This window comes from Dendrobates tinctorius, unplaced genomic scaffold (assembly GCF_039654945.1).
Source record: "Dendrobates tinctorius isolate UK_male_01 unplaced genomic scaffold, ASM3965494v1 ptg000055l, whole genome shotgun sequence".
NCBI classification, from domain to species: Eukaryota; Metazoa; Chordata; class Amphibia; order Anura; family Dendrobatidae; genus Dendrobates; species Dendrobates tinctorius.
Window position 1 is genome coordinate 1,097,870 of NW_027361723.1, and position 19,828 is coordinate 1,117,697.

Consider the following 19,828-nt stretch of genomic DNA (forward strand, 5'->3'; position numbering starts at 1 on the left):
TAACTGAGGAGACCTTGAATGTTCCTGAAAGGTTATCAGATGATCCAGCACTATGGCCAGTAACAATATCCAATACCCAAAGATGTGAGCTGGTGAAAAGGGGACCCAAGCAAATTATGAGAATGATATTCCCTCAGGAGAAGTCAAAATTCCCAAGACGTTTCACATCTGAAAATTATTTTATCAAAGTGGGTAATGGCGATAAAATCTTACGCACTTGGCTGGTATATTCCGAACAGGTGGACAAAGTATTTGGTTTCTGCTGCACTCTTTTTGGAAAACGGGACATTGCGATCTCCAAAGATGGCTTTAACAATTGGAAGAATATCCATAGTCGTCTTAAAGAACATGAGCACTCTGCCGCACATGAGCAGTGTATGCAGGACTGGCATTACCTGAAAAGAGGCATTTGTGAACGAAAAACAGTTGATAGTGTCAATGTGCATCAGATTCAAATGGAGACCATGTACTGGAGATCTATCCTCAGCAGAGTAATTCCCATTATATGTTACCTAGCTGAACGCCACTTAGCTCTCCGGGGAACGACAGACAAGTTATACCAAATAATGGTAATTTTCTCGGTCAAGTGGAATTTTTAGCCAAGTATGATGCCACAATGAATGAACATGTGAGAAGAACACAAAATAAAAGAATTAAAGCTCACTACCTGAGTAAGGACATTCAAAACAAACTTATTAAGCAGATGGGTAAAACCAGACTTGATGTAGTTTCACACAGAATTCACAGTGCAAAATATTACGGAGTCATCCTGGATTGCACACCAGACACAAGTCACGTTGAACAATTGTCTGCCACGATTCGCATTGTCCGATGTGAGCTGTCAGTTGGTGCTTCAGTGTCTGAATACTTTTGCAGGTTTTCTTGCAGTTGAAGAAACTTCCGGGGAGGCATTGTGCAATGTGTTCTTAGAACACTAACAAGGCCTAAAGATTAGCATAGATAAATGCAGAGGCCAAAGTTATGATAATGGCAGTAATATGAAAGGGAAGAAACCGGGTCTGCAGTCAAGAATTTTGGCCATGAATAAAAGAGCGTTGTACATGCCATGCAGTAGCCGCACTCTTAATCTAGTCATCGTTGATGCTGCTAAATCATCTGTGCTCTCGGTCACATTCTTTGGAGTATTGCAGCAAATTTATGTGCTCTCCAGCTCCTCAACACAGCGATGGGCAATCATAAAGAAAAATGTAACCAACCTGACCCTCAAACCACTCTCTGATACTCGCTGGGAATGTCGGATTGACAGTGTAAAGGTTCCTCGCTGCAGCTTAGGGGAAGTTTGTTCTGCATTTGAAGACCTTGTCGTCTATGCTGCATCAAAAAAAGATGATGTAAAAGCTGCAGAGGCCAAGAGCCTTGCGGATAAAATTTCTTCTGGTCAGTTCATCATTTGCATTGTTGCCTGGTATGATGTTTTATATCATATCAAACGAGCAAGCAAGAGCATTCAAAAAAACAAAAGTTGGCATGGACACACTTAAGAAAGAGATTGAATTTGTACAATTTTCTGCAAGATTACAGGGAACATGATTTTGAATCATGCTATTCTACTGCAGAGTATAGCTGAAGAAGTCGATGTAGAGGTTTCATTGCCCATAAAAAGAAAACAAAAAAAAGAAGAATGTTTGATAATGAACGTGCAGATGAGGAAGAAGACAGCACTCCAGAGGAAATGGGGAAGAGGGTTTTCTTTTTAACCTTGATTGATGCTGCAGTTGTGGGCATAAATGAGAGATTCTCTCAGCTAAAAGATTTTTATCACCTTTTTTGATTCCTTTTTAACAAGGAGGAAATGAAAGCTGCGAAAGATGAGCAAAGGCTTGAAGATTTCTGCAAACAATTTTCAGAAGAAACGGGTGATATTGATCCCAATGACTTGAATGTTGAAATATGTTCAGCAATAAGGAGCATGCCAGAGGAGGTTTCTGATTCACCATTGAACGTGCTTATCTACATTTACTATTAGATTTGTACCCAAGTCTTAGTGTGGCGTTGCGTATCCTAATGAGTGTTCCTGTGACAGTAGCATCAGGTGAGAGAAGCTTCTCACGTTTGATATTGATAAAAAATTATTGAAGATCTTCAATGTCACAAGATCGCTTAAATGGTCTAGCAGAGATTACAATTGAGCATGACATTTGCAGAAATCTAGACTTCTCCAAAATAATTGAAGATTTTGCCTCAGCAAAAGCCAGAAAGGTTCACTTCTAGAAAGCATTCACTATGATGCCAGCTTTACTACATAGCCCTTTAAGGGCTCCTTTTGAAATAATTTGATTTAGTATTTTCTAGTTTGCTCTTGTTTTGATTCTTATTTAAAGGGAATCTGTTGCCCTTTTTTTGAACTATCAGCTGCCAGCATCACCATCAGGGGCTTATCTCCAGCATTCTGTAATGCTGTAGATAAGCCCCCGATGTAACCTGAAAGAGAAGAAAAGCGAGTTAGATTATACTCACCCAGGGGGCGGTCCGGGTCCGATGGGTGTCACTGTCCGGTCCCTCCCATCTTCTAATGGTGACGTCCTCTTCTTTGCTGCCTATTGTGTCTCCTGCGCAGGTGCACTGCAGGACTCTGCTCTGCCCTCAACAGGGGAGAGCAGTGCACCTTCGCAGGAGCCACAACAGGAAAGGAAGAAGAGGACGTCATCGTATGAAGATGGGAGGCGCCAGACCAGACCGTGACATCCATCGGACGGGACTGGACGCCGGGGTGAGTATAATCTAACTTGTTTTTCTTCTCTTTCAGGTTACATCGGAGGCTTATCTACAGCATTACAGAATGCAGTACAGAATGCTGGCGATAAGCCCCTGATGGCGGTGCCGGCAACTCGTAGGCCAAAAAAGGGGCGACAGATTCCCTTTAAATTGTAGACCTCCTTTAAGATATGTTAAGTTATTTTGATTATTTATGTTGGGCAAAGTGTAAAATTATATTTATGGTTGCATTTTTGCTGGTTTCAGCATCACTTTACTTTTTTTACTTAGTTCCAAGTGTCTATAGATGGTAATGAAAATATCTGACACGTGATTGTTCAAACTAAGCATATAGACGACAAGACTGCATTCACAAGATATTGCATGATATTGCACATGTGTGATAAATAAACCTTGAATGCAAAATTCAACATTGTAATAATATTGTTTAATTTATATATTTTCCACATATTCATTTTCATGTACACTATTACATTGCTGTGTTCTTTGTAGGCTACAACTAGAGTGAGGATACCCGAGAAACTGTGTTTTTAGTGGCTTAACTAGTTATAGTCCACAAAGAACAAACCCAACCTTGTGATATGTTTTACTCCTTGGACAGAAATTTTGTTTTCTGAGTGGCTTCTTGGCACTTAAAGATGTTGCTACCAGCTCATACCTCACTTCAATGCACTGAATTGACTGTAATGCTTTTGTTGGTGCAGTGTTTCAGAATCTGGGGCCCACTTTGAATTTTGCCTAGGGCCCCAATTTGTCTAAAACCGGCCCTGACTGTACCTGAAGCGTTTCTGAATCACTCCCTTGGCGCCAGAAAAGGCAAGTGCAGATAAAGGTTGACCAGGTCCGGAAATAGACATTTCAGGTTTAACCCCCACACTAAAGGAAGGGAAAAGAAAGGGGAACACAATAAAAGACGTCAATGTACTTAATAATATAATAATATAATAAAATGCCTAAAAAGATAATGTGCCCCTTTCAAAAAATGGATGGCAGACCATCCGGTATAAAATCAAAAACTAACTGATGATGGTGAAGAAATACCTGGCAGTGGAAATAAATCAAGAGAAGTAGAAGGCAATACATTGCTTTAATAAAAAGGCCTTTATTATTTAAATAAATTTGGCCACACAACATACAAATAAAAATTAAAATTCATACTAGAGGCAAAAATCCGCTGTAATATATTTAATAAATATAGCAATATATGATATTAATTCAAAATATAATCAGATAATAGTCATCTCCCTACCACAAAAACAGGTAAAAGAATAAGCCCATATTAGAGATCCATGTAATGGTAGTGCAAAAATAGTGCTGAAAAAATGGTGCAAAAAATAACCACTACTAGTTTTTTATTAACCCCCACACTGCCTGACCAGCACCACAGATGAAGGGTGATACAGGCCCAGACACAGGTGCACAATCAAACAGAGCCTGGGGCAGGGCAGGGCTGCTGTGTGTGTGTGCACAGCAGCCTAGATCAATCACAATGAACACAGAAAGAACAGCGAACATGACCTAGCGCGCACAGCAACAGTGGTGGTCAGCCACAAACCAATATCAAATAGAAAGGGGAGAAGCCAGCGCTGCTGGTGGACAGAACGCAGTACATAAAGTGCACATGCACATATTGGTTTCAGGTAAAGTTTGCATTTAATGTGTTGTTGCTTTTAATACATTTAGGAGGCCGTAATGGCACAGCGAATAGGACTGCCCCATATGAGAATGCCTTGGCGTGGCGGGGTAGCTCAAATGATTGATCAATTTTTTGCTAAATGCCTCATTTTCCGCGGGAATTCCGGACGTATGCACATAGCCTTAAATATGATTTCCTTGTTGGCATGTAACCAATCCGGATTGCGTAGATCCAGGTTACATTCTGCCATTGACGAGTTACTATGCAGAGTTTAATATGATCATTCTGTGCACAGAGAATCTCATTGTTCTCAGCAGCACATACTGTTTACACCAGATGTGCTGCCGAGAAAGATAATTTTTAAAAATCATTTTACACAACGACCCAGCATTTTGCTCATTGGTCAGGTGATTGGCGGGTAATAAACAACCGTTCCTAGAAATGATCCTTTCTCAGTATTGTCCAGTGTAAATGGACATGTAACCTGCGGTGTCTAAACATTAGAAATAATAATCTTAATTTCTCCATCGTTTCTATGCGCGCACATCGAACTTTACGTGGATGACATCTGAGTGCTGTCCGATGTTTCACACGCACCCCGATCTGAAGATCGGAGCCGCTCGCAGTCCGAGTCCTGTCCAGCAACACACATATAGCATTCGTCTGCGTTATACGCCACTGTGAACGAGCCCCTAGGCCTGGACAGAATGTGTCTTCATTATAACCCGTGGGGTGTTATCACATATCTGTGGGGTTTTGTGATCCACACTAAATCATAGAGACATGTCTGATTGTGATTGTGACGGGTCTATGGGAACGACAGCGCATATCGCCAACCGTGTGCGATCCCTACACTGCCTGTTTTTGATGTTGCAGTAGATACAAGAAGCTTCCAAATCATTTTTTATATTAGAAACTGATATGACATAAAAATCAGACTTGGGTTTTATTTTTTTGCATTCACTTTCACCTCAGGATAGAAATTCAGACTAAATCACAGCTGTACATGGTCGACTTCATCAGAGAGAATGACTTTCCCCGTCCTCTGGAGTCTCTGTACCTCCTGCAGTTATATCCTCTGATGAAACCCTGGCAGCCTGAGCAGGACATGTAGAAGAATGATTGTCCAGAGAAGAGAAGGTGACTCTGCCATGAGTTCTGTGTCTGATGGCAGTAAAGCCTCCTGAGACCACTCGTGTGGGGGCTTCTCATCCATGGAGGGGTCACTCCCAATGTGTGGGGGCTTCTCATCCATGGAGGGGGTCACTCACAATGTGCGGGGGTTTCTCATCCATCAAGGGGGGGTCACTCACAATGTGCGGGGGCTTCTCATCCGTGGAGGGGGTCAATCACAATGTGTTGAGGCTTCTCATCCGTGGAGCGGGTCACTCACAATGTGTTGAGGCTTCTCATCCATGGAGGGGATCACTCACAATGTGTTGAGGCTTCTCATCCATGGAGGGGATCACTCACAATGTGTGGGGGCTTCTCATCCATGGAGGGGATCACTCACAATGTGTGGGGGCTTCTCATCCATGGAGGGGATCACTCACAATGTGCGGGGGCTTCTCATCCATGGAGGGGGTCACTCACAATGTGTTGAGGCTTCTCATCCGTGGAGCGGGTCACTCACAATGTGTTGAGGCTTCTCATCCATGGAGGGGATCACTCACAATGTGTTGAGGCTTCTCATCCATGGAGGGGATCACTCACAATGTGTGGGGGCTTCTCATCCATGGAGGGGATCACTCACAATGTGTGGGGGCTTCTCATCCATGGAGGGGATCACTCACAATGTGCGGGGGCTTCTCATCCGTGGAGGGGGTCAATCACAATGTGTTGAGGCTTCTCATCCGTGGAGCGGGTCACTCACAATGTGTTGAGGCTTCTCATCCATGGAGGGGATCACTCACAATGTGTTGAGGCTTCTCATCCATGGAGGGGATCACTCACAATGTGTGGGGGCTTCTCATCCATGGAGGGGATCACTCACAATGTGTGGGGGCTTCTCATCCATGGAGGGGATCACTCACAATGTGTGGGGGCTTCTCATCCATGGAGGGGATCACTCACAATGTGCGGGGGCTTCTCATCCATGGAGGGGGTCACTCACAATGTGTGGGGGCTTCTCATCTATGGAGGGGGTCACTCACAATGTGCGGGGGCTTCTCATCTATGGAGGGGGTCACTCACAATGTGTGGGGGCTTCTCATCTATGGAGGGGGTCACTCACAATGTGTGGGGGCTTCTCATCCATGGAGGGGGTCACTCACAATGTGCGGGGGCTTCTCATCCATGGAGGGGGTCACTCACAATGTGCGGGGGCTTCTCATCCATGGAGGGGGTCACTCACAATGTGCGGGGGCTTCTCATCCATGGAGGGGGTCACTCACAATGTGCGGGGGCTTCTCATCCATGGAGGGGGTCACTCACAATGTGCGGGGGGGCTTCTCATCCATGGAGGGGGTCACTCACAATGTGCGGGGAGGATTCTCATCTATGGAGGGGATCATTCACAATGTGCGGGGGCTTCTCATCCATGGAGGGGGTCACTCACAATGTGCGGGGAGGATTCTCATCTATGGAGGGGGTCACTCACAATGTGCGGGGAGGATTCTCATCCATGGAGGGGGTCACTCACAATGTGTGGGGGCTTCTCATCCATGGAGGGGGGCACTCACAATGTGCGGGGAGGATTCTCATCTATGGAGGGGATCACTCACAATGTGCGGGGAGGATTCTCATCTATGGAGGGGATCACTCACAATGTGCGGGGGCTTCTCATCCATGGAGGGGGTCACTCACAATGTGTGGGGGCTTCTCATCCATGGAGGGGGTCACTCACAATGTGTGGGGGCTTCTCATCCTTGGGGGGGGGGGGGTGATGAAGCTTTTTCCACATTATGGAGACCAAGTCAGAGGGGAAAACTGAGATGTAAGTGGTCGGTGAACAAAACATTGACATTTCAGCTCCTTGGTAGGAAACTCCAGATCTCGTCACATAGAGAACCTGCGGTTAATCCTCAAAAAGTGACAAAACCCAGAACTTGTGATAACTTTGCGCAGTGATGAGCCAGGAGCGCGGCCATCAGTCACCACCAGGGAGAAGTCACACACTGCGCCTCGTCCACCTCTTAGGCTGCGTGCACACGCCGCGGATTCCGCTGCGTTTCTGCAGCGTTTTTGGCCGCTGCGGACCCGCAGCAGTTTTAGCTGCGGTGTACAGGACCATTCAAATGAATGGGAAAAAAAAACCGCTGTGCCGACGCTGCGGAAAAATCTGCGCGGATTTGCTGCGGTTTTGAATCCGCAGAAAGAATTGCATGTCAATTCTTTGTGCGGAAACCGCTGCGGGTTCTTATCTCCACCATTGTGGAGATAGTGAATCTGCAGGACCAAACCGCAGGCAAAACCGCAGATAATCCGCAGCGTCTGCACACACCCTAAGCTTATAGTCACTTGCAAGAGACTCGCACAGACAGCTGAGCTCCACCCTGACTGATCACGTGACACCACTGATCACATGGTGATGACGTCATCACAGGTCCTTCAGCATTCAGATGTTATGTCAGAGAAGGGCAGCAGCTCCAAGCCATAGTGCGGAAGACAAAGGCCGGTCAGCTGACAGGCTGCAGTCACGTGACCCCGGCTGCGAGGACGGAGAGGACAGGTAGAGGGAAGGCGGGCACGGAGGGGATGTGCCCTCGCTACCGATTCGTCTGCAGATTATTCCGCGTAGAATATGCCGAGTCCGCAGGTGAAATGTCCGGCGTTTTACCTGCGGGTTTACTGCGGATTTCTCCTGCGTCTCTACACCTGCGGATTCCTAGAATGGAAGAGGTGTAAAAGCGCTGCGGAATATCCGCGTAGTGACATGAACTGACGTGTGCACAGTGGTTTTTGTTTTCCATAGGATCACATGGTGCTGTACACCGCATGGAAAACTGCTGCAGATCCGCACTGTGTGCACAGACGCTGACTGAGCGCAGCTGCCGGAGAGTCACAGACAGCGCCCTAATCCTGTATGTGCGTTCACTCAGAAACACTCTCCTGGTCAACCCCACTAGTGGTCCCCGTGATATGGTACTGGTGTCATGGCCCCCATATTGTCACCGCACACAGTATGATGCCCCCATATTGTCACCGCACACAGTATGATGCCCCCATATTGTCACCGCACACAGTATGATGCCCCCATATTGTCACCGCACACAGTATGATGCCCCCATATTGTCACCGCACACAGTATGATGCCCCCATATTGGCCCTGCGCACACCGTATGATGCCCCCATATTGGCCCTGCGTACACAGTGTGATGCCCCCATATTGGCCCTGCACACACGGTATGATGCCCCCATATTGGCCCTGCACACAGTATGATGCCCCCATATTGGCCCTGCGCACACAGTATGATGCCCCCATATTGGCCCTGCGCACACAGTATGATGCCCCCATATTGGCCCTGCGCACACAGTATGATGCCCCCATATTGGCCCTGCGCACACAGTATGATGCCCCCATATTGGCCCTGCACACAGTATGATGCCCCCATATTGTCACCGCACACAGTATGATGCCCCCATATTGGCCCCTTGGCACACAGTATGATGCCCCCATATTGGCCCTGTGCACACAGTATGATGCCCCCATATTGGTCCTCATACACGGTATGATGCCCCCATATTGGCCCTGTGCACACAGTATGATGCCCCCATATTGGTCCACACACAGTATGATGCCCCCATATTGGCCCTGCGCACACAGTTTGATGCCCCCATATTGGCCCTGCGCACACAGTATGATGCCCCCATATTGGCATCGCACACAGTATGATGCCCCCATATTGGCCCCTTGGCACACAGTAGGATGCCCCCATATTGGCCCTGTGCACACAGTATGATGCCCCCATATTGGTCCTCACACACAGTATGATGCCCCCATATTGGCCCTGCGCACACAGTATGATGCCCCCATATTGGCCCTGCGCACACAGTATGATGCCCCCATATTGGTCATCACACACGGTATGATGCCCCCATATTGGTCATCACACAGTATGATGCCCCCATATTGGTCCTCACACAGTATGATGCCCCCATATTGGTCCTCACACAGTATGATGCCCCCATATTGGTCCTCACACAGTATGATGCCCCCATATTGGTCCTCACACAGTATGATGCCCCCATATTGGCCCTGCGCACACAGTATGATGCCCCCATATTGGTCATCACACACGGTATGATGCCCCCATATTGGTCATCACACAGTATGATGCCCCCATATTGGTCCTCACACAGTATGATGCCCCCATATTGGTCCTCACACAGTATGATGCCCCCATATTGGTCCACACACAGTATGATGCCCCCATATTGGTCCTCACACAGTATGATGCCCCCATATTGGTCCTCACACAGTATGATGCCCCCATATTGGTCCACACACAGTATGATGCCCCCATATTGGTCCTCACACAGTATGATGCCCCCATATTGGTCCTCACACAGTATGATGCCCCCATATTGGTCCTCACACAGTATGATGCCCCCATATTGGTCCTCACATAGTATGATGCCCCCATATTGGTCCTCACACAGTATGATGCCCCCATATTGGTCCTCACACAGTATGATGCCCCCATATTGGTCCTCACACAGTATGATGCCCCCATATTGGTCCACACACAGTATGATGCCCCCATATTGGTCCACACACAGTATGATGCCCCCATATTGGTCCTCACACAGTATGATGCCCCCATATTGGTCCTCACACAGTATGATGCCCCCATATTGGTCCTCACACAGTATGATGCCCCCATATTGGTCCTCACACAGTATGATGCCCCCATATTGGTCCACACACAGTATGATGCCCCCATATTGGTCCTCACACAGTATGATGCCCCCATATTGGTCCTCTCACAATGCTGTGTTGTGCTAATACCAAAGGAGGTCTGGACTCTGCAGTTATGGGGTCAGCAGAGCGGTGGTGACTTTCCTGCCCTCTGCTCCTCGGCACTCGGCGCCTCGTTCTGTATCGTTATAGGGTCTCCTTCTCACTAATATGTCTCTCAGGTGATGGGGAGAGAATATCCATTTGTCTCCTGGCTGCGAGGTATCTGTGGTGCACACAGGACCTTCGCTGAGGTCGTCTCCAGGAGCTGAACCAGACTGATGCTAGATTTATTTCTTTCTCTCCATTTTTCATTACTGTACTGAACGCACCTTTCTAGGTGTGAGTGTACATTGCCCTTATGATGACCTTATTCGTTTCGTGCCAATCTAGGAACAAGACGTCCTGCCAAGTTTCAGTTGCTCCGTCTTCTGCTTGTACTAATCTGATTCTCTCTGCTCTGCCTGTTCGGTTCAGGGACAGTCATGTATGGAGCGGCCGCCTCCAGAACCTGTCCCCACTCGCTGTGAACACTGGACAATGTCTCTTCTTCAGTGAAAAATTAAGGAAGAAAAGTCTGCTCACCTCGTTGTGGGAATACAGGTGAGAGGTCCCGCGCGGATGGCCTGGAGCAAGGCAAAATCTTCAGTATTCAATATGAAAGGGATTGGAAATCCAGCGAGGCACATGTGGTAACATTTTGAAAAAAGGTTATTACCAAAAATAAAATTCAAAAACAGAGATGGAGTCACCAGCGGTGCACTGACCAACATGTTTGGGCTAAGGAGCCTTATCCATGGTAGTGTATAATATGTAAGGTAGAACATACCGCTCTGGAAAAATTAAGAGCCCACTGCACAGTGTTATAAAAATCCGCTTCTCTCCATGTCTGACAGCCATTCCATTCCAGTGTCAGCTGAATTCCAACCAGAGTACACCTCATTCTACTTAATGTGCTGCTGATTAGGTGATCACATGAACCAAATCTTATCTACCGAAGGAAAGTATAAAACCCCTGCTGTGGTGTTCACGATCCTCGTGCTATAGGACGAGCTAGATGGCAAAACAAGTGCTAGTAATATCCCAAAAGTAATAGGAATGAAAAAATAACTTGTAACCATGCCAACGGAGGTGAAAAGAAAAGTCTTGAGCGAGGAAAAGAAGGGCTCAGTTCTGGCTTTACTAGGAGAGGGATACAGTGAGCGTCATGTTGCCTCCATCCTTAAAATTTCTAAGACAGCAGTCCATTACAACAAGGTCAAGCAGCAGACATTGGGGACAACAAAGCTACAGACCGACATAAAAACACAGAAAAAAGCCGACCAAAAAGTCCAAATAATTCAGAGTAATATAAATTTTATTAATATCACATGATAAGAGCAATATAGGATCAATGTTAAATAAAAACAAATGTCTGTATGCTTATACAAGAGTGCAAATGTCCAGTTTGTACAGTGGGGAAAAAAAGTATTTAGTCAGTCAGCAATAGTGCAAGTTCCACCACTTAAAAAGATGAGAGGCGTCTGTAATTTACATCATAGGTAGACCTCAACTATGGGAGACAAACTGAGAAAAAAAAATCCAGAAAATCACATTGTCTGTTTTTTTTTCATTTTATTTGCATATTATGGTGGAAAATAAGTATTTGGTCAGAAACAAAATTTCATCTCAATACTTTGTGATATATCCTTTGTTGGCAATGACAGAGGTCAAACGTTTTCTGTAAGTCTTCACAAGGTTGCCACACACTGTTGTTGGTATGTTGGCCCATTCCTCCATGCAGATCTCCTCTAGAGCAGTGATGTTTTTGGCTTTTCGCTTGGCAACACGGACTTTCAACTCCCTCCAAAGGTTTTCTATAGGGTTGAGATCTGGAGACTGGCTAGGCCACTCCAGGACCTTGAAATGCTTCTTACGAAGCCACTCCTTCGTTGCCCTGGCGGTGTGCTTTGGATCATTGTCATGTTGAAAGACCCAGCCACGTTTCATCTTCAATGCCCTTGCTGATGGAAGGAGGTTTGCACTCAAAATCTCACGAAAATGGCCCCATTCATTCTTTCATGTACCCGGATCAGTCGTCCTGGCCCCTTTGCAGAGAAACAGCCCCAAAGCATGATGTTTCCACCACCATGCTTTACAGTAGGTATGGTGTTTGATGGATGCAACTCAGTATTCTTTTTCCTCCAAACACGACAAGTTGTGTTTCTACCAAACAGTTCCAGTTTGGTTTCATCAGACCATAGGACATTCTCCCAAAACTCCTCTGGATCATCCAAATGCTCTCTAGCAAACTTCAGACGGGCCCGGACATGTACAGGCTTAAGCAGTGAGACACGTCTGGCACTGCAGGATCTGAGTCCATGGTGGCGTAGTGTGTTACTTATGGTAGGCCTTGTTACATTGGTCCCAGCTCTCAGCAGGTCATTCACTAGGTCCCCCCGCGTGGTTCTGGGATTTTTGCTCACCGTTCTTGTGATCATTCTGACCCCACGGGGTGGGATTTTGCGTGGAGCACCAGATCGAGGGAGATTATCAGTGGTCTTGTATGTCTTCCATTTTCTAATTATTGCTCCCACAGTTGATTTCTTCACTCCAAGCTGGTTGGCTATTGCAGATTCAGTCTTCCCAGCCTGGTGCAGGGCTACAATTTTGTTTCTGGTGTCCTTTGACAGCTCTTTGGTCTTCACCATAGTGGAGTTTGGAGTCAGACTGTTTGAGGGTGTGCACAGGTGTCTTTTTATACTGATAAGTTTAAACAGGTGCCATTACTACAGGTAATGAGTGGAGGAAAGAGGAGACTCTCAAAGAAGAAGTTACAGGTCTGTGAGAGCCAGAAATCTTGATTGCTTGTTTCTGACCAAATACTTATTTTCCACCATAATATGCAAATAAAATGAAACAAAAACAGACAATGTGATTTTCTGGATTTTTTTTTCTCAGTTTGTCTCCCATAGTTGAGGTCTACCTATGATGTAAATTACAGACGCCTCTCATCTTTTTAAGTGGTGGAACTTGCACTATTGCTGACTGACTAAATACTTTTTTTCCCCACTGTATATAGTAAAATTATGTGGATTATATCGCAGTGAAAAACTATATAGAGTGTAAACAAGTCATAAAGATGTCAAAAACACATCATATATAAAGTGCCCAAAGAATGTAAATTACAAATATATATATAAAATACATATAAAGTCCATATATTTAGAAAAATCCACAAGTAAAAATATAATAAAGTGCAAGAGACACCGCCAGGTGTCAGTGCGTCCACATTGCACACTATAGGAATGAGCGTATCTAGAAACAACACTAAGTAATAAGTATATACCACCAAAATCATAAAGTAACTTACAGAGTAATATAATCCTGGTCTCCTGGACAGGCGCCACTGAATGAAATCAATAATTAGTAAAATAATTAATTGGAGTGTTGAAACCATTAACAATAACTCGTACTATACATCTTAATTGTATGATACGATGGACTCTTTTTCTTTGCCACTAAAAACAGAAAAAAGTCCACAAACCTCACAGTGGAGGACATCTCAGAAGGAAAGTTCTTAACAGAGAATCCTTCTGGATCTTCAGACTAAATAAGGGTCCCGATACACTTAGTGACGCACCAGCGATCCCGACAACGATACGACCTGGTAAGGATCGCTGGTACGTCGCTAGTAAGATGTCAAACAGGCAGATCTCTTCACCGACGCAGGAGCGATGCGGCGATCCGTATAACGACCTCGGCGGTCATTGGGACCTTGTCCCTGAGTTCTGCATCGCCAACGAGGTCGCTCGTCGGGGTCAAACACAGCGATACATGCTGGCCAGCAGGACGCCGACGATGAAAAGTGGCCCATGACATTCGAGCACGATCAGCGATATCCAGCGGAGGGGGACGGTCGCCGCTATGTGTCACATGTAGCGAGATCGCTGCTGTGTCACAAAATTGGTGACTTTTCAACGATCTCGCTATGTGAGATGTACCTTTAAAAGCCGATTTCCCTCAGGCCTCAATATCAGACATGATCTTATCTTACAGTACAATTAAGAGCGAGATAACGAGAACTAAGAGGAAGGGAAGAAATGGGAGAAGGAAAGGGAAAAGAGGTGGGTGTGTGTTTTTTTTTTTTTTCTCTTCCCTCAATTCCCACACGTTGTTTAGAACATAACATGGCACTACTCTTTCCTTCCTTCCCTTCCTTTCCCTTCCTTTCTTTCCCTTCCTTTCCCTTCCTTTCCCTTCCTTTCCTTTCCTTCCTTTCCCTTCCTTTCCTTTCCTTCCTTTCCCTTCCTTTCCTTTCCTTCCTTTCCCTTCCTTTCCTCCCTTCTGTTTTTGCTTTTGTCTAGTTGTTTTTATGTAAATGTCTGCAATTGTATCACACACCCGGTTTTGTTAATGCATTTCATTAACCTGTTCACTGCTGGTCAGGCAATCTGTGTCAGGTGTGCGGCTTCTCTACCTCCATCTGCGTTGGTCGACATGTGCCATGTGATCCTGATTCTGTTTGTATATACATATATGTTGTACCTTGCATATTATATAGTACCATGAATAAGGCTCCTTAGCCCAAGCGCGTTGGTCAGTGCGCCGCTGGTGACTCCATCTCTGTTTTTGAATTTTATTCATTTTTGGTAATATAGTATTTTCGGAGTTTTACCACATGCGCCTCACTGGATTTCCAGTCCGTTCATATTGAATACCTAATATCACTTCTTGCCTCATCGAAGGCTCCTGTGACATGACGCGTATTCTATGCAATGTAGCCAAGCAGTTCTCCTTTAGGTTGTCCATGTAACCTCAGTCTAAAGAACAATTATTATATTGGGTGACTGATGAAGTCCCAGACAGTCACTGTTCACCTTCACTGTCCATCTGACACAGTCGCCTGTCCCTCATCGCCTCCATCGGAGGATTCCTCTTACTCCACATCTGCCTGAGTCAGAAAAGCTGAATGGACGTGTCCTTTCCATAAGTGTCCAAAATGCCCCAGAATAAACCTAAGCGCTCACATCCTCCCAAAAAATTGTAACCTATAGCTACAATTTTTTTTCAGGGTGTCTTTAGGTCCGGTCATGCTGGAAAAGTAACTCAACATGACGCGCAATCAATCAGGCTTTAAGCCACATTCTTCTTGGCCTCCATATTATCAACCCCCCAAGTATTCAAATTCACCTCTGTCTAAAAATGATTTCCTAAATAACATCTGCATGAAGTAGAAAAAGTCAGGCACATGTTTATACCCCTCCGCCTAGATGGGATGGCTGCCTCTTCTGGTGGGTTGGGGTATCTCAGTTAACCAAATAAATGCTGGTCCCAGAGGTGTAGACAGCAGCTGTGTTTGACGTTGATGTCATAGCTGGTGGATAGATCACAAATCCTGTGTGGAACATGCTCGTTTAATGCATGCGGTGAAGGCTCTGTAGTTCACAAACAATGTCAGAGCCGCTCTTATTTCATGAATGCCGGGTCATACACTTGTCTTATATTCCCATCCTAAACAGTCCTGCTCCTGAATGACTCACGAAAGATGGACAAGGACCGGAACGAGATTACCAGAAGAATATTAAGTGTCACCCTGGAGATCATCTACCTGTTGACCGGAGAGGTGACGTCTCTATATTTCTCTGGTTTTTATTGTTTTAATTTTAACCTATGAAAATACATAATAATATATAATAGGAAGTATCAGGTACAATCCAGTGTCCTGTACAATGACTTCCAGACCTTCAAAGTGGCATAAATCAAGGTAACCGCAGAAAATGTGAAGAGTTTGGTGTAACAACAATAAGAATGTACAGGAAATGAGAATGGCAAGAAGGCACCTGGTAATGAAGAGGAGAGGACCAGGAACCTAGAGAGTCAGATGTAGTGAGTCTGGGAGAGAGGACGAGAGATTTGCAGCTAACTTCACATATAGTGGTAAGGCCTCCTCTATATCTAGAGCAGTGGGTTCCCAAACTTAAATTCTGAGAGCTGGTCCCAAGCCAAATTCTGTGCAAGACTATAATTCTCTGTTCCCTCTTTTAAAGTAAAATAGCCATAGTACCCTATTATAAAGTACTAATGGCCCCAGTGCCCTCTACTAAAGTAGTAAAAAAAAGGTGTAGTCAGCTCACCGCAAACCGCGTACGAACTCCTCTCTGCTGACCTCCGCCCAGCAAGGATCCGAGCGAGCAGACTGAACAAAAAGGAAAGGAAATCCAGCGATGCTTAGGACAGCTAAAAAATATATGGTAGTCTTTAATCCATCTTGAATAAAAACATAATCTGGCACAATTTGTCGGGCACACTGCAAACAAAAACTGATCAACGCGTTTCAACCGAGGTCTTCTTCATAATCTAGTTTCAGACATAGTAGACATGATTTCTATAACATGGCCGATGATGTAATTGCTTAAACAATTAAAAAAACTCCAAAATACATGAAAAAATGAAAAGACAGCATGTCCCCCTCACAAGTAATAATATTCTCTCAATGTTCCCCTCACAAGTAATAATATCCCCTGAATGTCTCCTCACAAGTGACAATATCCCCTGAATGTCCTCCTCACAAGTAATAATATCCCCTGAATGTTCCCTCACAAGTAATAATATCCCCTGAATGTTCCCCCTCACAAGTAATAATATCCCCTGAATGTCCTCCTCACAAGTAATAATATCCCCTGAATGTTCCCTCACAAGTAATAATATCCCCTGAATGTTCCCCCTCACAAGTAATAATATCTCCTGAATGTTCCCTCACAAGTAATAATATCCCCTGAATGTTCCCTCACAAGAAATAATATCCCCTGAATGTCCCCTCACAAGTAATAATATCCCCTGAATGTCCCCTCACAAGTAATAATATCCCCTGAATGTCCCCTCACAAGTGATAATATCCCCTGAATGTTCCCTCGCAAGTAATAATATCCCCTGAATGTCCCCTCGCAAGTAATAATATCCCCTGAATGTTCCCCCTCACAAGTAATAATATCCCCTGAATGTTCCCCCTCACAAGTGATAATATCCCCTGAATGTTCCCTCACAAGTAATAATATCCCCTGAATGTTCCCTCACAAGTAATAATATCCCCTGAATGTTCCCTCACAAGTAATAATATCCCCTGAATATTCCCCCTCACAAGTAATAATATCCCCTGAATGTTCCCTCATAAGTGATAATATCCCCTGAATGTTCCCTCACAAGTGATAATATCCCCTGAATGTTCCCTCACAAGTAATAATATCCCCTGAATGTTCCCCCTCACAAGTAATAATATCCCCTGAATGTTCCCCCTCACAAGTAATAATATCCCTTGAATGTTCCCTCACAAGTAATAATATCCCCTGAATGTCCCCCTCACAAGTAATAATATCCCCTGAATGTCCCCTCACAAGTAATAATATCCCCTGAATGTCCCCTCACAAGTAATAATATCCCCTGAATGTCCCCCTCACAAGTAATAATATCACCTGAATGTCCCCTCACAAGTGATAATATCCCCTGAATGTCCCCTCACAAGTGATAATATCCCCTGAATGTTCCCTCACAAGTGATAATATCCCCTGAATGTTCCCCCTCACAAGTAATAATATCTCCTGAATGTTCCCCCTCACAAGTAATAATATCCCCTGAATGTCCCATCACAAGTAATAATATCCCCTGAATGTCCCCCTCACAAGTAATAATATCCCCTGAATGTCCCCTCACAAGTAATAATATCCCCTGAATGTCCCCTCACAAGTAATAATAGCCCCTGAATGTCCCCTCACAAGTAATAATATCCCCTGAATGTCCCCTCACAAGTGATAATATCCCCTGAATGTTCCCTCACAAGTAATAATATCTCCTGAATGTTCCCTCACAAGTAATAATATCCCCTGAATGTTCCCCTCACAAGTAATAATATCCCCTGAATGTCCCCTCACAAGTGATAATATCCCCTGAATGTTCCCTCACAAGTAATAATATCTCCTGAATGTTCCCTCACAAGTGATAATATCCCCTGAATGTTCCCTCACAAGTAATAATATCCCCTGATTGTTCCCTCACAAGTAATAATGTCCCCTGAATGTCCCCTCACAAGTAATAATGTCCCCTGAATGTCCCCTCACAAGTAATAATGTCCCCTGAATGTCCCCTCACAAGTAATAATGTCCCCTGAATGTCCCCTCACAAGTAATAATGTCCCCTGAATGTCCCCTCACAAGTGATAATGTCCCCTGAATGTTCCCTCACAAGTGATAATGTCCCCCGAATGTCCCCCTCACAAGTGATAATATCCCCCGCATGTTCCCTCACAAGTGATAATGTCCCCTGAATGTCCCCTCACAAGTAATAATATCCCCTGAATATCCCCTCACAAGTAATAATATCCCCTGAATGTTCCCTCACAAGTAATAATGTCCCCTGAATGTCCCCTCACAAGTAATAATGTCCCCTGAATGTTCCCTTACAAGTAATAATGTCCCCTGAATGTCCCCTCACAAGTAGTAATATCCCCTGAATGTCCCCTCACAAGTAATAATGTCCCCTGAATGTTCCCTCACAAGTAATAATATCCCCTGAATGTCCCCTCACAAGTAATAATATCCCCTGAATGTTCCCTCACAAGTAATAATATCCCCTGAATGTTCCCTCACAAGTGATAATATCCCCTGAATGTTCCCTCACAAGTGATAATATCCCCTGAATGTTCCCTCACAAGTAATAATATCCCCTGAATGTTCCCCCTCACAAGTAATAATATCCCCTGAATGTTCCCTCACAAGTAATAATATCTCCTGAATGTTCCCTCACAAGTAATAATATCCCCTGAATGTCCCCCTCACAAGTAATAATATCCCCTGAATGTCCCCTCACAAGTAATAATATCCCCTGAATGTCCCCTCACAAGTAATAATATCCCCTGAATGTCCCCCTCACAAGTAATAATATCACCTGAATGTCCCCTCACAAGTGATAATATCCCCTGAATGTCCCCTCACAAGTGATAATATCCCCTGAATGTTCCCTCACAAGTGATAATATCCCCTGAATGTTCCCCCTCACAAGTAATAATATCTCCTGAATGTTCCCCCTCACAAGTAATAATATCCCCTGAATGTCCCATCACAAGTAATAATATCCCCTGAATGTCCCCCTCACAAGTAATAATATCCCCTGAATGTCCGCTCACAAGTAATAATATCCCCTGAATGTCCCCTCACAAGTAATAATAGCCCCTGAATGTCCCCTCACAAGTAATAATATCCCCTGAATGTCCCCTCACAAGTGATAATATCCCCTGAATGTTCCCTCACAAGTAATAATATCTCCTGAATGTTCCCTCACAAGTAATAATATCCCCTGAATGTTCCCCTCACAAGTAATAATATCCCCTGAATGTCCCCTCACAAGTGATAATATCCCCTGAATGTTCCCTCACAAGTAATAATATCTCCTGAATGTTCCCTCACAAGTGATAATATCCCCTGAATGTTCCCTCACAAGTAATAATATCCCCTGATTGTTCCCTCACAAGTAATAATGTCCCCTGAATGTCCCCTCACAAGTAATAATGTCCCCTGAATGTCCCC

General features: G+C 44.8%; 1 protein-coding gene across 3 annotated transcripts in view; it reads left to right on the forward strand.

The window, feature by feature from the left end:
- Positions 1-5,490: 5,490 nt before the first annotated feature.
- LOC141091582 (uncharacterized) overlaps positions 5,491-19,828 on the forward strand; it is a 34,621-nt gene continuing 20,283 nt past the window's right edge. Inside the window, exons 1-3 of one of the 3 annotated variants that reach the window (XM_073577246.1) lie at positions 5,491-5,512; positions 10,749-10,874; positions 15,773-15,876. In XM_073577246.1, the coding sequence (XP_073433347.1) occupies positions 15,799-15,876 (78 nt within the window). In that variant the 5' untranslated portion in view covers positions 5,491-5,512; positions 10,749-10,874; positions 15,773-15,798. Of the gene's footprint in view, positions 5,513-7,892; positions 8,130-10,748; positions 10,875-15,772; positions 15,877-19,828 lie in introns of those variants that run through there. The other 2 variants (XM_073577244.1, XM_073577245.1) reach the window with 2 other exon arrangements.